This window comes from Galeopterus variegatus, unplaced genomic scaffold (genome assembly GCF_000696425.1).
Source record: "Galeopterus variegatus unplaced genomic scaffold, G_variegatus-3.0.2 Scaffold4384, whole genome shotgun sequence".
Lineage (NCBI taxonomy): Eukaryota > Metazoa > Chordata > Mammalia > Dermoptera > Cynocephalidae > Galeopterus > Galeopterus variegatus.
The window spans coordinates 88,992-110,209 of NW_007730495.1; the positions used below are offsets into that span (position 1 = coordinate 88,992).

Sequence of the window (21,218 nt, forward strand, 5' to 3'; positions counted from 1 at the left end):
ACCTACTAAATTAATTTCATGACCCACTAATGAGTCAAGAATTCCAGCCCCCAAAAACACTGTCCTAGAATATATGAAGGGAACCTGTGTTTAGCAGTATTACTGTATTTAAAAAAAAAAAAAAAAAAAGGCTAAAAATACCCTGGAAGGGATGATGGTGAGGGAGAAAAAGGGAAAGCGAGAAGGTAAAAATTTAAAAAAAGGGGGGAGGGTCAGAAAGAAATCATTAGAAATAGAAAAGATACACAGGAAAAGTCAGAGAGCATTAAAGACAAAGAGATAAAAAAGTAAAAGCCAGAATGAAAAAGGAAGAAAGACTGTCGTAGTAATTTCTGGGGTGAGAGAAGAGGTTACATCCTAGTTTCCTCTGGCTAAGGAGTTGTTATCACCTATTATCTCCTGCCTGTGGAGGGAATTAGCTGATTAATCATTGATCACTGCCTCCCAACTGCTCTAATCCTTAAACCTTTAGAGACTGTACTCCGGGTGTTTGGAGAAGATAAAAAGAGTTACCCATTAAGGCAGAAATACCAATTTAGCCTGCAGCACAGAGACCAGAGCACTATCCACAGAGGACTAGAAGAAATCAAGTGGAGAAGGCTGCAGGCGGTCCAGAGGGTGACTCGTATATGAGAAACAGATTATTGTAAATTACATCATGAAAAGTAAATGAAGTTGAGTTAATCATGGCCATTGTGTCATGCCTTCTCATCAGTGTGAAGAAGTGCTCTAATTCTGACTAAGAGCATGCTCTGATTTGTGAAACACTTCCCCTAGCAGAAGCCCATACAGAGGAGCATTCAGTCCAAGGTCAGTAAACACCACTTATTATGAGACATACTCAGGGAATAGATGTAACCCTATGGTCCTAAAACAGTAAGCACACTTATTTACCTTGCATTGCATTTCAGCTTATCCTGTGCTGGAAGAATTCTTAGTGACACAGTATTTATACAAACTCTGTATTATATTTTGAACCATTTCTTGGAGATAATTTTTAAACAAGTGAGACATATTCCTGGAATAGGTTAGCCACAGAATAGCTGGCACTAATAATATGTGTGTTCATGTCTTTTTAACCTACTACTGATTGGCATTTGTTGCTTAGTTAAAAACTCCCAGAGAACCGATAGGAGTGTAAAATGAGAACATGTTGGTCTTGCACACAGTGAATCACACAACACCCTGCCCGCCACAGGGCACACCAAGTCCCTTTACTTGGGTCCTTCTCATTCAGCATTTAGTTACAGGTGCAGTGGAAGTAAAATAAGGGGGAAAAATGCTCAAAACTTGGTGTTCTTACTTTTTTCTTCTTTCAGAAGGCAGTAGGGGAACAAAGAAACAGGAGGGAGCAAAGAGCTTATAAGGAAGAAAAAGAATAGAGGAAGAACTAAAAAGTATTCAAGGATGGGGGCAGGGGGTTAAAAAGGCATCAGGAAGGTGGCTAGAAACCAGTTGGGAACTGGGAAGCATTCTAGGGATGTTCAGGGAGTCATGTTACCAAATCAGTCAAGCAAAGTATGCTTGCCCAGGAAGCTTCAATGTGTCTACATGAGGGATAATACACTGGGTACTGGGGAAAGAATAAAAGTATAGTCTCCAAATATTAAAAAAAAAAAAAAATTCAAGATCAACAGAGCAGAAACATTATGTCTACATACAGAGGCATCTTCAAATCCAGGTCATGTCAGAGGACCGAAGCCAGGGCTGTTAATGCTAAGAACCCAGCATTTCTACCCCAGTAGTTATAAAAGCAGCTGGTAACACCAGGCATTTATAGCACAATGATGGACAGCAGCAGCTCTGGAGCCACACTGTCTAGGTTTGAATCCTGGTCCTTCCACTTGCTAGCTGTTTGACCTTGGGCAAGTTACATAACTTCTCTGTGTTTCAGTTCCCCATCTATAAAATGGAGATGATGATATCTACTTTCTAGGGTTATTGTGAGAATTGAGTTAATGCATGTTAAGGAACATAGAACAGTGCCCATCACACACTGACTGTTGGCTGGTGACATCACCCCCTGAGTACCACCCATACACTCAGGGAGTGGTATGAGTCAAAGGAAGGGTCATGCTCAGACAAAGTATAGCATTTAACATCCACTTCTGGGCAATGTCCTGCAAGAACTTGGGCAAAAGTGTTCATCTACCCCAGCCCGGTTTCTGTACCCCTCTGCTCAGGAGCCCCTGTTCCACTGGCTTCTTGCCAATTATTTACTGTCAATATTTTTTACACTTGGTGTTGCAAATACTTCATATTTAGAAAAAGAAAATTGGTTTGCCTCATGATTTCAAGAAAAATTGTTGGATTATGAACTATACAGAGATGAGTAGACACATATCTATATGAACTTAAAATAAACATCACCATTTCTAAATATACTAGAACCTAAAATATAACAAGAGGAGAATTTCAAGAATCTCATATAAATCTAATTCCTCTTGTTTTTTGCACAGCTTTAGAGATCTAAAAATGAATAACTGACATTTTAAGAACTGGTTACAAAGTTTAAACCCCCTCCACCCCTCAAAAAAAAAACCACCAAAAACACTCTCGGATGGTTTCCATGACAACAGAATGCAGAGCCTACCAAGTTCTTTGTTATCCTGCTGAAGATGCTGTGTGAAAACACACTCGTGATAGATTCTTTACTAATTAAGTGGAAAAGGTTGAAAAATTCTAGATCCACATGGTTTTCATCTGTTCTAGGACTCAGAAGAGCATATACTAAATATTTTAAGAGAAAGAATGTGAGAGTAAAAATTGTAAGACCGCTTACAGATCAAAGTAGAAACAATGGTGAAGAAAACAGGGAGGAAATGTTTTTATTTTATTTTGTACGTTACATTCATTTCATCACAATTTCTTCACAAGTTGTGCCATACCATTTTAATGGAATAATCAATTGGTATAATACAATTTGGCGTTTTTATTTTATTTTGTACGTTACATTCATTTCATCACAATTTCTTCACAAGTTGTGCCATGCCATTTTAATGGAATAATCAATTGGTATAATACAATTTGGTTAACAGAGTCTCTTTTTTCACTTAACACATTTAAATACTTTCCTTCTTTGGTCACATCTATTTCAATTCATTTAAGAGCCCATACTTCCATATGCTAAATAGCTATAACAAAGAAAAATGGTCTCTCAATTAGTAGGAGTTTATATGCCAAAAAAGAGGAAAAAAATAGTGACGGGAGAGAAAGCAGGGATAAAAAGCCCTTATGGAGGCTGTGATAAAAATCTCGCTTTCCTTCCTCTTCTCTGATTCGTCATCTCTGTTTCCTCGAAGGTTCTTCTTTCTCTGTGTCCCAGCGATTAGACCCAGATCCCCACCAGGAGCAGCTGTAGACTATTCTAACTCTAGTCTCTCTTCATAGGCAGTCTCATCCTTAACCAGTGGCTTTAATTACCACTCGTGAGCATTTATATCCCCAGCCCCGGCTCTTTTCTGAGTTCCAAATCAGTTGATCCAACTCCTCCACTTTGATGCTACTTTAAAGGCAAACTGGGTCCTCCTGCAGTGCTCCTTACCTCAGTAAACGGCAGCTTTGAATGGTCCTAACACAGACACACTCAATACCTATCTGCTGAATGAATAAATGAATGAATCAATCAATCAATCAAAACCTGTTACAAACCAAAACCTAAGGGTCATCCTTGACCCTCCCTCCCCCTCCACAATTATTTAGGATTCAAGAAGTCCTGTCTATTTTACCTACTAAATATTTTCCAAGTCCATCCAATTCTCGAAATCCTCACAGCCACTACTCTCTAAGGAAGAGGTGTTCTTCAGAATATCAAACACAGACTCTTCTTCCAGGACAATAGATCCTTCCCTCCTCTGCACTAATCCCTTTCCCGTAGGCCTGCCCTGCCTCCTCCTTAGACTGGCTGTTTCCCAGGAAAGCAAGCCCCCTTACAACAGCTACCAAAAAATAAAATACCTAGGAATAAATTTAACGAGGTGAAAGATCTCTACAATGAGAACTACTAATCACTGATGAAAGAAATTAGAGAGGACACAAAAAGATGGAAAGACATGCCACGTTCATGACTGGAAGAATTAATGTGAAAATGTCCACACTACCCAAAGCAATCTACAAATTCAATGCAATCCCCATCAAAATACCAATGACATTCTTCACAGAAATAGAAAAAACAATTCTAACATTCATATGGAACAACAAAAGACACTGAATAGCCAAAGCGATCCTGAGCATAAAAATAAAGCTGGAGGCATTATACTACCTGGCTTCAAATTATACTACAGAGGTCATAACTTATTGAGAACTTATTCCAGACACTGTTTTAAGCACTCTGTATTTAAGTCTTATCACCCTCCTGTAAAGCAGCTGTCATTATTATCCACTTCTGCAGATGAAGAAACTGAGCCACATAGCACTTAAGTTACTTGCTCAAGGTAAAAAACCAGGAAGTGGCATGATCTGAACATGGTTCTGTTTATTTAAGAATTTATTACACACCTGTTTAACTTGTAGAAAGTTATTACAACTAATGGGGATATACAGCTAGGAGAGACAAACCCATCTTTGCCCTCAGGGCTTTTATACTGACCCTTAGGAGTCTGTCTCCAGGGTCAGAGCTGTTTCATCATCCCACCTCCACCCAGTGGAGGGCAGAGCTCATGCAGGGAAGCCTCCACCAACTCCAATCTTACCTCCAAAGGGTGCATTTCAAGTACAGTTGAGGCGGCCAATCTCTTCCCCATCCCCCACAGAGATCCAGTTTTCTTCAAGTAAGGTACCAGGAGGAGATGCTTTAGTGCTTATACTAATTTGGTGATAACACTGAATATTTTTCTTAAAATGTCTTCAAAATAAGCACTATAAATGGCATGAATAGAAAGATTTTTTTAAAGGTCTAATTTAATACTTACAATTTTATAACTCCATCTGAGCACCTGGAACAGAGTTGCTGGCTGCTCTTGTCTTGTTTATGTTGGCTCTGCCCCAGCTGAACAAATCTACAAATTACAATGGATAAAATTAAGCCAAAGAAGGAAGTATTTGCAATTAATTCAGTTGATCACACAAAATGGTGTTAGCTTTCCAATGACAATAGTATGCTTATTTCAGAACAGCACATAAAAGTACCTTATATAACTCAAGACTGATGATTTTAGAGTGGGTTTTTTAGAAATAAAGGAGGAGAGATTCAGCTAAAAATGTAAGTCATAACCACGGATATAAGAATGAAATAAAATGTACACCTTACTGCATTTCTATTCATTTAAACGTGTGCAGAACTTCAACAGAAATGTTCCTTAAGCCAGGAAGATGATCTTGCAGGGCCTCATACATCTAAGGGTGACACATATCTAATGCATGGAATGCAGAAAGCATGCGGGTAGGTGCTTGCAGTGAGATAAATGATATGGAAAGGGCAGGATCAGGCTAGGGAGCCACCTCCTAAAGCAAGCACACCCCTGAGAGCCCCTGACATGGATTCAGTTTCCTGAGGACCATTAGAATCCCCCCACCAAATATACTCCAGCCACTCCTAAGAGTAGCATTTTCAATTAGGATGGAGGAGACAAGCTGGTGAGCACCATCGCCATGTCACCCTTCGTCAGAGAAGACTTGAATAGCCAAGTCCAAGCTGAAGGGAATTGCCCCAGGCCAGCTCAGCAGGTGGGAGGACACCCAGCAGCTGTCTCTGAAGCGCACAGCTGTCTGAAGCCTGCCTGTGTTGCATGCAGCCATCTTCCCCTCAGGGATACAGTCTTGGAGTTTTGTTCTAATGTGCCCATGAAAGGTTACAGGGCAGGATTAAAGAGCTGATTTCCTTTTTATTTTTTTATTTTTTAAAAGTATATTCTTCTGATGACTATGGATAATCTTATCATTTATTTTTCATTAGCTTTTTTAAAGGTCAAGAAAAGTGCTGTAGAAACTACCAATTATTAAATCATTACAGTGCTGTTGAAAAACTTTCAAATAGCTTACTTTCATCCAACTTTTATCTTCAGCACGTGAAAAGTTTTGATCCCCTTTTTTGGAAGAATGTCACATAATATCAACTATTTGTACAGAACCTTAAACTTCCTAAATTAAGTGTATAATCACTGTCAGGTTCAAAAAAAAAAAAAAAAAAGGCAGGTAAACAAGGTTCTGAGGAAGTAACCAGAAAGCTTCCAGGTCTGGTGAAGATAGTAAACCAAAGACACTAGGAGAGATGAGGGAAAAGGAAGACAGAGCAGGGCTCAGCAACTTAGAACAAAACTGCAAAACTGAGATATCCTCAGGAGTCTGAAGGTGCTTGAGGCCCAATGTAGGAAAAACAGACAGGAGAACAGGAAGCTGGAAGACAGTCTGCAGACACCAGTTCTAGCTGCATCACTTCCCTTCCCCACAGAGCTCATGGTGGCCCAGGTGGGAGTTGCGGTCTGCAAGCCGGCCAGAACACTGTCCATTACATGCACAAACTTGGGTGGGTACCAGCCAACTGGGTGGAGAACTGGGGTGGCAGGGGCACCTGCCAGTTCAGGTCAAAACTATATGGGCCCTCACCCTAAGCCCTGGATCAGAGGAAGCACTAAGATAGCCCCAGCGCCCAGCTAGGGCAAGAGTGGGTGCTAGCAAGTCCCTGAACATCCCTTGGTCGCCCATGGCACAGCTACCCCACAGATATTGATGGAGGGAGGCTTCCTCTGTCACAGCACTGCCCATGACAGATGGAGAGGAGAGATGCTGTGGGCAGGCATGTAGGGTGGGAGAAGCCCTGTAGGGGCAGTGTGCCCACAGAAAGGAGGTACTCTGAGAGAGGGAAAGAATGGCCAGGGCCCCTGTTTCTCCCTGTCCCCCCAGCTCTGCATCCTAACATGATTAAGAGAATAAAGAGGAAGGCACAGTCTAAAATCACAAGATACCCAGAAGTACAGGATGTATCTCCTGGTTAACTCACTGAACGGCTCTATTTTCCTGCACTCTTAGCCTATAAAGGGGGAAAATAACATCTTTTCAATCTACTATGGAGTTGTTTAGAGAACAAATAAAACACTGTAAAGAGCTATGCCAATGAAAGGAAGAAGTGTTGTTCTTCAGAATATCAAACACAGACTTTTATTCCAGGACACGGAACCCTCACTTCCCTGCAGGTCTGCCCTGCCTTCTCCTTAGACTGACTGTTTCCCAGAATGTTGTGGCTGAACAAGGCTGTATCTCACTCCTTGAGAAGAGAGAAGTATAAAGGTGGGCCTCAGAGACTGTCTGAGCTAATAAGGCTCTAAGTGAAAGTCACCTGAAGGAAAGGACACTTTCTTTTTGCTTAATTAACCTGAGCCAAAATTTCACTTGCACACTCATGCTCTCTGCAATAAACAGTCATATTACTCAGTCACTAACCCTAGATACTTCATTCTTCTAGACCATGTTGCTTATAAAAATCAATATTTCCGATTTTAACCTCTTAAATGCTACTATTGTGTTCCAAGAGGAATTCATTTCCCCCCGTATTGTCGACTTTTTATTTTTAAAAGGTTGTATTAGATACAAGTTATTGTGATAGTAAATTTTCATTTTTTTCCTTTAATCTTTAAATAAAAGTATCTTACCTTGAATAAATGGAGAAATCTTCTTCTGAGAGGCCATCTGAGAGGTTAATTCCATATACCTCTTTCATGGGTTGGACCACATTCTAGGGTTTAAAAAAATAAAAATAAAAAACAAGAAAAGATTTTTAGACATCTAGCATATTAATAATTTCCAAAGATGAAGAAAATGAACCTGTGAATTTTTCCACAAAAGCATTCACAATATTTCTTTAATCTGTTAATTAAACTCAGTGGTTTTTTTAAAAAAATCTTATTTCCATTAAAAATAGTTTATTTTAGGGTAAAGAACTATTAAATAATTACTAGTTGCTTTTGTATAATGTAGGGTTCAGCAAACTTTTTCTGTAAAAGGCCAGAGAGTAAATATTTTAGCTCTTTGGGTTATACCGTTTGTGTTGCAACTACTTAACTCTGCTATTAAACAAGAGCAGCCAAATACAATATGTAAACAGGAAGGCATGGCTTGGTTCGGATAAAACTTTATTCACAAAAACAGGCAACAGGCTGGATTTGACCAATAGGTCATAGTTTGCCAACTCCTGGAATAAGGGATTCAGTTTTTATTTCATCACATTTTATTTGCCTTATCTATCTCTAAATGACTTTTGCCTATTTCTAGAAAACAAATTTTCCCAAAGCTAGCTTTGGTTCTTTTGTTGTTTATTTCCATTTGTTTTCCCTTAATATATTAGTAATATTGAATTGAACAGGATGAATTATCCACCAGGGCTATTCAAAGATTGTGAGGGCCAGGTCTAAACCCTGCATCCCAACAATGCAGAGCAAGGGAATAAATAAACCTCAAGCTGGTTGGCTACTCAAAGAGGAATGGGATTCTCTTAAAAATTCTGAAGTGATAAGAAATTCACCATTACATATGGGAGCAAAATCATCAATTTTATTTCAAAATGCAACCATTTTTGATAATATCTCTGCCAAATGTATTCAGCCTATTCAGTGCCTCAAACATTACACATTAAAATAGTATGAGTGAGATAATGTGACATTTTCTTGCTCTCAGACTTTTAACTGAAAGATCATTCTGCAGAGGCTCATGCTGTACTGTGCGAGCTTCCCTCTCCCACACCTCGGTCACTTTGGCACCGTCTCCTGCATCAGTCATCTTTACAGGAGTAGAGCGCTGAGACACAGAGCCCTCCTCTTCCCGGTCGGTCCCAGAGTCATCCTCAGAGCTGCTGGACACAGCCTCCTCACTGGGGGGTGGTGGGGCACTGGCTGCCGTTTTCCGCTGTAGTACAGCTTCTTCTCTATTGCTTTTGTTTCTTTAAAAAGATGAATATGAATGTGAAGCACCTTTAAACTAAACTCTTAACACTCACTGTGTATCATTCTGTCCCAAAACCTTAGTGCCAGTGAAGCACAAGAAAATGACAGGGAGAAACTAGGGTCTGGATTCAAGCTGTGCTAAAGGGAAAAGCCTAATATTTCTCCATGTACATGTATTGACCTTATATGAATTTAAGCCCTGTTATAAATTCAAACAATAAGGCACAATGTACTTGCAGGGTGCAGAAAAGTTTTTTCACCATTTAGCTACTATGCCTTCCTTTGGTAACTGAAATCGATATTTTCAAAATTTATGGCATTATAATAATAGAAGACTAAGTTTGATATTAGTAAAATTACCTATAACTTATAAAAGCTTCAAGAAAAGGACAATAGCCAAATCCATGTATATCTCTCTGCCTCCTGTGAATTTTTATCAATTACAGTGTAGCAAAATAACAAGCAACTGATGAACATAAACTAAATTTTAAAATTTATTGTGTTATTAGTAAACAAGTATATTTGCTGAACACTCCCTTTAATAGTAGGCAATAGATGGGGGGGAAAAGAAAAAAGAAAAATATCCCTGCATTTATAAAATATTTACTTTTATTTTAGTGCCAAATTTGGGAGTAGTAAGAATTTTTTTTTAATTCAGAAAATATTTTATAGTACCTATAATACTTCTGGCTTTTGTGAAAATGTTTAATATTCCTTACTTTAAAAAATATTTTTTATAAGGGACTAAAAATACCATAATATTCTGAAATGTTCTAAAAAAAATGCAATGTTATTTGATCATGGGTTACATATTATAGAAAACAAATTAGTTTCTGAACTTCTGCAACTAAAAACTAAAGTTGATAGCATTTCTGTGCTGCACACTAATACAGCTGGTCATTTACTTATTTGTCCTGGGAACACCCTGAATTCTCAAGTCCTGAGGAATTCCTTCTTTGAATTCCTCTTAGCATCTGGTCAGGGCTTAACATGAAGCTATTTAAAGGCCACATATTTAAGCCACAGAAATGGTGTATCTGGAAAATATTAACAGACATCCCATTGTATAAACCACATGTAGCGAGAATCCAATTAAAATCCCATACAAATTCCCAAATACAATTATCTACAAAGTCTGTATGTACAATCTGGCCAGGGTTTCAGGTCAGAGTCTCTAAGAAATTTTATCATTGGGACTAGGCAAGTCAGTGGTGAAAGAAATTCTTATGCCAGAAGACAAAACATTTCACTCCATTCTCTAAGCACAAAGATGCAAATGTCTTCTTTTTCATACTTTGGATACAATAAAATAAGTTCCTCCTAAAATAATGTTACAGTAATGCACAGAAAATCTATTAAATTCTCTATCAGAGTATATTTGCTTTTACATACATCAGGATGTCAACAAAAATAAATACAACGAATATAAGTTTTTACTTAATTATTTTATGTCAGAAAACAGAGAATGCTGAATTATTTATAAAATATAACACATAATATCTGTTCTATGCCTTTATACCATCTGTTATATTCCCAATTTAAATTAGGAATAACAAAACGTACCATGTTGCTGAAATTCCCATAAATTCTTCTTTCAATGTTGAATGCTTTAGCAATCCCAGGCCTATAAAAAAACTACCTGTATAGATGCAGTAAATGAACTGTGCCCCCAACTATGTGACTTGAAGTTGTTAGTTTTGGTGGAAATTATATTGCAAGGGCTATTATTTTACATGAATCTTTAAAATTTCATTCTATATGCAAATCTTACCCCAATACTGATTTTCCAGTTTCATCTGGTTTACGCACAGTAAACGGACTTGGATCAATGCCGACAGTCTTAGGCATGAAGTCACTGAAGAAAGGTGAAAAAAACAAAATTCTATATGAATCACTGTTCATCCAGATGATACTGGCTTCCATCTCAATTGACACTCTTATAATATTCCTTCTTAACCCTCGGAACTACATATATTCTGAACCAAATGTTCAAGGGAGCATCAGGTGAACAGGGCCATAAAAGCCCATGAACCAATGGCACAGGGTAATCTTAATGTTATCAGCGTTCCCTCTGATTTCTCTGAGATTATGAGGCCCAATAATTTTGAATTTAAGATTTTGTTTACTGGAACAGTGTTGACAACTGAACTACTACTAAGATGTACACCATCTGGTTATACATCACGATGAGTTCTCAGGTAAAATGGAACTCATAAAACCAATGGCAAAACACTAAGCTGTTCCGTTTTAAAATGGACAACATTTTTAAGCTGTACCACCTAAGGAGGTAGACATAATGATAAAGAAACAGAATAGTGTGAATTGAAGTATCAACATCTATCTCATTAGGCTGAGGTTAATTCATTAAAAAACTACTGGAACATTTTAAATAGAAACTATCTTAATTTACCACTTACTGAGATAAGCTGAAGCGTCTTTCTTATTATGCAAGGGCTACTACTATACTGCTGAAGCCAGACCAAATTCCATCATAGATGCCAAAAAGGAAACAGCTCCATGATTTACGCTGATAAGACTCATAGCTTCTGGCAAGGATATATTGCTCTGAGTGTGTGATTGAATATTACATTTTTTGAAGGAAAAGAAAGTAACCTTGAATGTGGCTCAAAATGGCCATTTTAACAGTTTGCAAATGTTTTCCATGATTTACGCTGATAAGACTCATAGCTTCTGGCAAGGATATATTGCTCTGAGTGTGTGACTGAATATTACATTTTTTGAAGGAAAAGAAAGTAACCTTGAATGTGGCTCAAAATGGCCATTTTAACAGTTTGCAAATGTTTTAAAAAATGTAATTAGTTTAATTTTTTTCTTTCTTTTTGAACATATATAGTTAATCCTCATCATTTGCAGATTCCATGTTTATACATTTGCTTACTCACTAAGACTTATTTGTAACCCCCAAATCAACATTCATGTGCCTTTGCAGTCATTTTCACTATGTTCATGCACAGAAGGGTGAAAAAATTGAGTCACCCAATGCTTATGTTCCCAGCTGAGGTTGAACAAGGTGTGCTCTGCCTTTCTATTTCTGCTTTTATACCATAAACAAGTGTCTTTTTCACGGTCTATTTAGTGCCATGTTTTTCACATTGTTTGTGCTTTTTGTTGGAGATCTTGCTGTTTAAAATGGTCCTGATGCATAGTGCTGAAGCTGTCTAGTGTTTCTAAGCACAAGAAATCTGTGATGTGCCTTACGGAGAAAATACATGTGTTCATAAGCTTCATTCAGGCATGAGTTATATAGTGCTGTTGGCCGTGAGTGCAATGTTAATGAATCAATAGTTTATATTAAATAAGGTATCCTTAAACAGAAACACACACAAAATGAGGTTATGTATTGATCAGTTGATGAAAACGTTGTGATCAGAGGCTCACAGGAACCTAATCCTGTATCTCCCTTAGGAGCAATGGTTCAGTATTCACTAACTCAGTGTTTGCAGTGACTTTATAGAATATAACTACCGCAAATAAAATTAACTATATATCTACATAAACATATATACATAATGTCATTTATCCTTTGCTGAGTTAAAAAATTCTAGAAATAACAAAGACCTTACAGTTAAAACCACTGCACTTTAATAAGTTTAACTGAAAAATCAAGCAAGTAAAAATTTCTAACTTTTCCTGACCATCTGAAACTGAAACAAAATGTAGCAAGATTTCTAAGAAACAAAACCACAGAATATGTATCTACATGTGCCACATAAAATTAAGATACACATATAACACATCTGAAGAAAATGTAAAATATAAACATTTAAACTTTAGTATAAAATATAATAATCAAGAAGAGATTTACTTTGCCTAATTTTCTTATTCCGGTCCCACCATTTTTACTAAAAGGTCCCATCAAATTCTAAAAGAGACACAGAAAAATGAAGTATGTCCAAAGGTGACAGACCAGATAGAGGGATTTTGGAAATCATGTCACATGAGTTATGAAGACCAGATGGAGAGAGTCTGGAAATCATGTCACATGAGTTATAAAAAAAAAAAATAAAGAAATTTACCCTGAAAAAGATTAGTATTGCTTCCTCAAATATCTGGAGGGCTATCATACTGAAGAGGATCTAGACTTGTCCTGTACCTAATAAAAGTAGTAATATAATAATAGCTAACATTTATTAATCACCTACCTGTGCCAGGTACTACATTAGGCACTTGGTGTGTGTGCATGCATGTGTGTGTGTGATGAAGAAAATAAGGCTCAGATAAGTTGGATGTTTTCTCAAGGTCACACAGTTAGGCAGTGGCTGACCTAAGATTCAAATCCCAGGCTTTCTAGTACAGAAGATGATGCTTTTTCTTCTAATTCATGTTAGCTCTCAATTTCTATGTTCAATAAAAAAACTGAGTTTATTCCAAATGGCAAACCAGGACTAATGGGAGGCAGATTCCAGCTTATCAAAGGGAGGATATTAATGCCAGTTGTCTAACAACAGAAGGGGCTGTGTCCTGAAGTAGTGGGATCACTATTGAAGGAGGTATTCACATAGAGGCTGAAAGCAAGGCTTGCAGAACGGATTTCTGGTAAAGTAAGACATACAAAGGTACTTCAAAAAGTTCATGGCAGATTTGTATTATCTTTTTAATTCTGTTTTTACATGAACTTTTTGAAGTACCCTTGTATCTGTATGAACTAGGAAAACCACAGTTCCCAAATACTTACAGCATTAGAGTACTCACAACATACCGTGCTGAACTTGTCATAGCCAAGCAGAAGGTATCATCAAAACTACTTAATTCATACGGTCGAAAGAACTCATTGTGGATATCAATCTCTTCTTCATATTTGTGAAACTTCTTCACTATCAACTTCTTTAAGTTTGCAGCACAGATAACTAAGAGAGATGCTGCCTGTTACTCTAAAAGTCTTTAGATTACATCCAGCAAGCATTTATGTAACATCAACTGTGTTCACGAGAGTGCCATGGTAAGATCTGTGGGGGATACAGCACTGAACCAGGCTCAGCTCCTGCCTCTGGCACTTCCATGCATGGAAGAGAGATGAGATGTGCACAAAGAAAATGAACAGCAAAGCTGAGTGTGACAAGCTCTAAGGAGGTAAGGGGGGCCTCTCGAAGTCTTGGGTGGGAGCAGGCAGTTATTTTAGAAATCACATTACTCAGCTCTTTAAATTCCTTTTTGCTCTTAAATGAATAACTTCTGCATTCTAGCTAAAAATCACGTAGCTATTTCATTATTTCCTTTATATTTAATATCCTATTAATGGCCAGTGTTAGACAGTTAAAGTCCTTTCCTTTCTCCCAGAAGAACCAAACTTTCTCAGCAATATGAGCTGTTTTTTTCCCCAGAATTTCAAATTACAAATACTTTTCCAAAATGAATCAATAATTTATTAAGAACTAAAAATCCTCTGCAATCTTCTTACTTTATGCCCTTTACCACCCAAAGTTGGGATAATAATAAACCATGACTAGATGCAGTCCTCAACTGAAGTGCTCTTTCCAAAATGAATCAATAATTTATTAAGAACTAAAAATCCTCTGCAATCTTCTTACTTTATTCCCTTTACCACCCAAAGTTGGGATAATAATAAACCATGACTAGATGCAGTCCTCAACTGAAGTGCTACTGGTTGGCAGTAGAGCTTATCAGATACCCTTTCAAGATGGAAAACTGTCTTGTCCAAGGTCAGGGGAATTAGTAACAGAGCCAGGACTAAACTATATTAAGTGGGCAATTATTTAAATTTGGAAACATCATTCTAATGTATTATATATTTGAGGGTATTTCTTTAATATAAAAATTTTCCTGGCTCTCTGACAAGTTAATAAAATAATTTAAATGTGACTAAAATGTTCTTTTATACATACATACCTTTTTTCACTGCTTAGATACAGGAAAAAAGTTTTAATTTCCCCTTGTGAATGAGTCCTTACTTACTCCCCATTCCCACCAACTATGCAGAAATATAATCAGTACTAGTTTAAAATGATGAACTAATATATTATATTATATTGACTAAATGTTTGAGAGACATATCTAACAATTTTAAGACACAATACAAGGTATTGGCCTACTTAGATAAAAAGAAGCATAACACAATTCCTTCCCTTTAAGAAGCTAAGAGATGTTGCAATCCCCTATATATTAAAACAGCAACATAATACTGAGTAGCCATTTATTTCTTTCTAATAAAATATTATATGCAAAGAATTTAATGCTTCAAGTTCATTTAGGTATAATTCCAAATTATGTTAGTGTAAAAACTAAAAGAGAAACAGTTACCTACCTTCATCATAAGGCAATGGTAAATGCTTTATTACCTCTGGTGTCCACCAGTAAGTATAACTATAAAATTAAAAAAAAAAAAAGATCAGATGGACCAAATGTACATGTTGGTTTTCTACAATTCATTGGATTAAAGGAGTTGTATGGTTCATAGTAAAACGTTGCCTCCTACTTCAAAGTTTTTTTTTTTTCCTTTTTAAAACATGTTTGCAAAGCTTTTGACACAGTAGGTCTTCAACATGGTAATTCCCTTCCCAATCCCTTTCTTGTTTCAACTATGTCACAGATCTACAAAAACGCCATTAAAAACCTGAGAGTCAACATGCTCTGATGTTTGACTCAAGATCTGATTTAGCTAAAAAAGATCTGGATATACTAAGCCAACTCTGTGAGCTGCTATGTACTTTTCCCAGGGACTGTGCCTGCAGTTACTCTGCCACCAGGTGAGCAGTACAACCTTGACCCAAGACCTACAACCAGCTTTCCCTGGAACACTGTTATCTGAGAGTTAGATAACTTTTTCTACTCTGCTTTATGTGTACCCATCTGTGTGTATAGTTAATTAAGACAGTTAAGCAAAATCATTAAGGAATGAATTGGATAGTGTTAATGAACAAGGTCCCTTAGAAAACAGTATAGGCCCTGTTAATCTTTAACTGTATATATTCACTACTTGATTATAGAGATCAGTCAGAGTAAGAGTACGGAATTTCAATTATCTGTATTTCTGCTAGAAGACTTATCTGTTAGAAGCAGAGAGTCTATGAGAATCCTGAACTGCCTTCTCTCTGCCCACTGAATTTAATTTTAAATCAAAATCTTATTAAATGGATATTTAGAGGAAAAGTGCTATGTCAAAGTTCATGAGAGTTAGGAAGGGGAATAATGTGAAATAATATATCTAAAATATTTTAAAAAACAGATTTCCAAAAGTTAAAAAAGTCTATAGCCAAAAATGATAAAAAGATAATTTAAAATAAATAAAAGGCTTTCTAAAAATGAAATGCTGAGAAGATGATGGAATAGACGGTCCCCGGCATCACTCTCTCCTAAAATTAACCAATTTACAACTATTAAAAAGCAAAGACTGCCAAGCTGGGGCTGCTAGAGCTCAGGGAATGAGGAGGAGAGACCTACAGAGTGCATGAAGGCGGGAGAAGTTACAACGAGAGAAAGAAGGGACCACTCCGACCATTTCGAGCCCCAGACATTTCAAGGTTTGCCCTGGTGAGCACATGGAGCAAGAGCTGGCAAAAACCGCAGCTGTGCCCTTNCCATGATTTACGCTGATAAGACTCATAGCTTCTGGCAAGGATATATTGCTCTGAGTGTGTGATTGAATATTACATTTTTTGAAGGAAAAGAAAGTAACCTTGAATGTGGCTCAAAATGGCCATTTTAACAGTTTGCAAATGTTTTAAAAATGTAATTAGTTTAATTTTTTTCTTTCTTTTTGAACATATATAGTTAATCCTCATCATTTGCAGATTCCATGTTTATACATTTGCTTACTCACTAAGACTTATTTGTAACCCCCAAATCAACATTCATGTGCCTTTGCAGTCATTTTCACTATGTTCATGCACAGAAGGGTGAAAAAATTGAGTCACCCAATGCTTATGTTCCCAGCTGAGGTTGAACAAGGTGTGCTCTGCCTTTCTATTTCTGCTTTTATACCATAAACAAGTGTCTTTTTCACGGTCTATTTAGTGCCATGTTTTTCACATTGTTTGTGCTTTTTGTTGGAGATCTTGCTGTTTAAAATGGTCCTGATGCATAGTGCTGAAGCTGTCTAGTGTTTCTAAGCACAAGAAATCTGTGATGTGCCTTACGGAGAAAATACATGTGTTCATAAGCTTCATTCAGGCATGAGTTATATAGTGCTGTTGGCCGTGAGTGCAATGTTAATGAATCAATAGTTTATATTAAATAAGGTATCCTTAAACAGAAACACACACAAAATGAGGTTATGTATTGATCAGTTGATGAAAACGTTGTGATCAGAGGCTCACAGGAACCTAATCCTGTATCTCCCTTAGGAGCAATGGTTCAGTATTCACTAACTCAGTGTTTGCAGTGACTTTATAGAATATAACTACCGCAAATAAAATTAACTATATATCTACATAAACATATATACATAATGTCATTTATCCTTTGCTGAGTTAAAAAATTCTAGAAATAACAAAGACCTTACAGTTAAAACCACTGCACTTTAATAAGTTTAACTGAAAAATCAAGCAAGTAAAAATTTCTAACTTTTCCTGACCATCTGAAACTGAAACAAAATGTAGCAAGATTTCTAAGAAACAAAACCACAGAATATGTATCTACATGTGCCACATAAAATTAAGATACACATATAACACATCTGAAGAAAATGTAAAATATAAACATTTAAACTTTAGTATAAAATATAATAATCAAGAAGAGATTTACTTTGCCTAATTTTCTTATTCCGGTCCCACCATTTTTACTAAAAGGTCCCATCAAATTCTAAAAGAGACACAGAAAAATGAAGTATGTCCAAAGGTGACAGACCAGATAGAGGGATTTTGGAAATCATGTCACATGAGTTATGAAGACCAGATGGAGAGAGTCTGGAAATCATGTCACATGAGTTATAAAAAAAAAAAATAAAGAAATTTACCCTGAAAAAGATTAGTATTGCTTCCTCAAATATCTGGAGGGCTATCATACTGAAGAGGATCTAGACTTGTCCTGTACCTAATAAAAGTAGTAATATAATAATAGCTAACATTTATTAATCACCTACCTGTGCCAGGTACTACATTAGGCACTTGGTGTGTGTGCATGCATGTGTGTGTGTGATGAAGAAAATAAGGCTCAGATAAGTTGGATGTTTTCTCAAGGTCACACAGTTAGGCAGTGGCTGACCTAAGATTCAAATCCCAGGCTTTCTAGTACAGAAGATGATGCTTTTTCTTCTAATTCATGTTAGCTCTCAATTTCTATGTTCAATAAAAAAACTGAGTTTATTCCAAATGGCAAACCAGGACTAATGGGAGGCAGATTCCAGCTTATCAAAGGGAGGATATTAATGCCAGTTGTCTAACAACAGAAGGGGCTGTGTCCTGAAGTAGTGGGATCACTATTGAAGGAGGTATTCACATAGAGGCTGAAAGCAAGGCTTGCAGAACGGATTTCTGGTAAAGTAAGACATACAAAGGTACTTCAAAAAGTTCATGGCAGATTTGTATTATCTTTTTAATTCTGTTTTTACATGAACTTTTTGAAGTACCCTTGTATCTGTATGAACTAGGAAAACCACAGTTCCCAAATACTTACAGCATTAGAGTACTCACAACATACCGTGCTGAACTTGTCATAGCCAAGCAGAAGGTATCATCAAAACTACTTAATTCATACGGTCGAAAGAACTCATTGTGGATATCAATCTCTTCTTCATATTTGTGAAACTTCTTCACTATCAACTTCTTTAAGTTTGCAGCACAGATAACTAAGAGAGATGCTGCCTGTTACTCTAAAAGTCTTTAGATTACATCCAGCAAGCATTTATGTAACATCAACTGTGTTCACGAGAGTGCCATGGTAAGATCTGTGGGGGATACAGCACTGAACCAGGCTCAGCTCCTGCCTCTGGCACTTCCATGCATGGAAGAGAGATGAGATGTGCACAAAGAAAATGAACAGCAAAGCTGAGTGTGACAAGCTCTAAGGAGGTAAGGGGGGCCTCTCGAAGTCTTGGGTGGGAGCAGGCAGTTATTTTAGAAATCACATTACTCAGCTCTTTAAATTCCTTTTTGCTCTTAAATGAATAACTTCTGCATTCTAGCTAAAAATCACGTAGCTATTTCATTATTTCCTTTATATTTAATATCCTATTAATGGCCAGTGTTAGACAGTTAAAGTCCTTTCCTTTCTCCCAGAAGAACCAAACTTTCTCAGCAATATGAGCTGTTTTTTTCCCCAGAATTTCAAATTACAAATACTTTTCCAAAATGAATCAATAATTTATTAAGAACTAAAAATCCTCTGCAATCTTCTTACTTTATGCCCTTTACCACCCAAAGTTGGGATAATAATAAACCATGACTAGATGCAGTCCTCAACTGAAGTGCTACTGGTTGGCAGTAGAGCTTATCAGATACCCTTTCAAGATGGAAAACTGTCTTGTCCAAGGTCAGGGGAATTAGTAACAGAGCCAGGACTAAACTATATTAAGTGGGCAATTATTTAAATTTGGAAACATCATTCTAATGTATTATATATTTGAGGGTATTTCTTTAATATAAAAATTTTCCTGGCTCTCTGACAAGTTAATAAAATAATTTAAATGTGACTAAAATGTTCTTTTATACATACATACCTTTTTTCACTGCTTAGATACAGGAAAAAAGTTTTAATTTCCCCTTGTGAATGAGTCCTTACTTACTCCCCATTCCCACCAACTATGCAGAAATATAATCAGTACTAGTTTAAAATGATGAACTAATATATTATATTATATTGACTAAATGTTTGAGAGACATATCTAACAATTTTAAGACACAATACAAGGTATTGGCCTACTTAGATAAAAAGAAGCATAACACAATTCCTTCCCTTTAAGAAGCTAAGAGATGTTGCAATCCCCTATATATTAAAACAGCAACATAATACTGAGTAGCCATTTATTTCTTTCTAATAAAATATTATATGCAAAGAATTTAATGCTTCAAGTTCATTTAGGTATAATTCCAAATTATGTTAGTGTAAAAACTAAAAGAGAAACAGTTACCTACCTTCATCATAAGGCAATGGTAAATGCTTTATTACCTCTGGTGTCCACCAGTAAGTATAACTATAAAATTAAAAAAAAAAAAAGATCAGATGGACCAAATGTACATGTTGGTTTTCTACAATTCATTGGATTAAAGGAGTTGTATGGTTCATAGTAAAACGTTGCCTCCTACTTCAAAGTTTTTTTTTTTTCCTTTTTAAAACATGTTTGCAAAGCTTTTGACACAGTAGGTCTTCAACATGGTAATTCCCTTCCCAATCCCTTTCTTGTTTCAACTATGTCACAGATCTACAAAAACGCCATTAAAAACCTGAGAGTCAACATGCTCTGATGTTTGACTCAAGATCTGATTTAGCTAAAAAAGATCTGGATATACTAAGCCAACTCTGTGAGCTGCTATGTACTTTTCCCAGGGACTGTGCCTGCAGTTACTCTGCCACCAGGTGAGCAGTACAACCTTGACCCAAGACCTACAACCAGCTTTCCCTGGAACACTGTTATCTGAGAGTTAGATAACTTTTTCTACTCTGCTTTATGTGTACCCATCTGTGTGTATAGTTAATTAAGACAGTTAAGCAAAATCATTAAGGAATGAATTGGATAGTGTTAATGAACAAGGTCCCTTAGAAAACAGTATAGGCCCTGTTAATCTTTAACTGTATATATTCACTACTTGATTATAGAGATCAGTCAGAGTAAGAGTACGGAATTTCAATTATCTGTATTTCTGCTAGAAGACTTATCTGTTAGAAGCAGAGAGTCTATGAGAATCCTGAACTGCCTTCTCTCTGCCCACTGAATTTAATTTTAAATCAAAATCTTATTAAATGGATATTTAGAGGAAAAGTGCTATGTCAAAGTTCATGAGAGTTAGGAAGGGGAATAATGTGAAATAATATATCTAAAATATTTTAAAAAACAGATTTCCAAAAGTTAAAAAAGTCTATAGCCAAAAATGATAAAAAGATAATTTAAAATAAATAAAAGGCTTTCTAAAAATGAAATGCTGAGAAGATGATGGAATAGACGGTCCCCGGCATCACTCTCTCCTAAAATTAACCAATTTACAACTATTAAAAAGCAAAGACTGCCAAGCTGGGGCTGCTAGAGCTCAGGGAATGAGGAGGAGAGACCTACAGAGTGCATGAAGGCGGGAGAAGTTACAACGAGAGAAAGAAGGGACCACTCCGACCATTTCGAGCCCCAGACATTTCAAGGTTTGCCCTGGTGAGCACATGGAGCAAGAGCTGGCAAAAACCGCAGCTGTGCCCTTCGTGTGAAGTTGCTTGGAGACTGCA

General features: G+C 36.8%; 1 protein-coding gene across 1 annotated transcript in view; it reads right to left on the bottom strand.

Moving 5' to 3' along the window:
- Nucleotides 1-21,218, bottom strand: part of FIG4 (FIG4 homolog, SAC1 lipid phosphatase domain containing (S. cerevisiae)) — a 114,837-nt gene that overhangs the window by 19,151 nt on the left and 74,468 nt on the right. Inside the window, exons 17-22 of the mRNA XM_008587415.1 lie at nt 19,922-19,980; nt 18,489-18,636; nt 10,645-10,728; nt 8,674-8,869; nt 7,587-7,669; nt 4,911-4,997 (exon numbers count right to left, since the gene is read on the bottom strand). Of these exons, the coding sequence (XP_008585637.1) occupies nt 4,911-4,997; nt 7,587-7,669; nt 8,674-8,869; nt 10,645-10,728; nt 18,489-18,636; nt 19,922-19,980 (657 nt within the window). The remainder of the gene's footprint in view (nt 1-4,910; nt 4,998-7,586; nt 7,670-8,673; nt 8,870-10,644; nt 10,729-18,488; nt 18,637-19,921; nt 19,981-21,218) is intronic.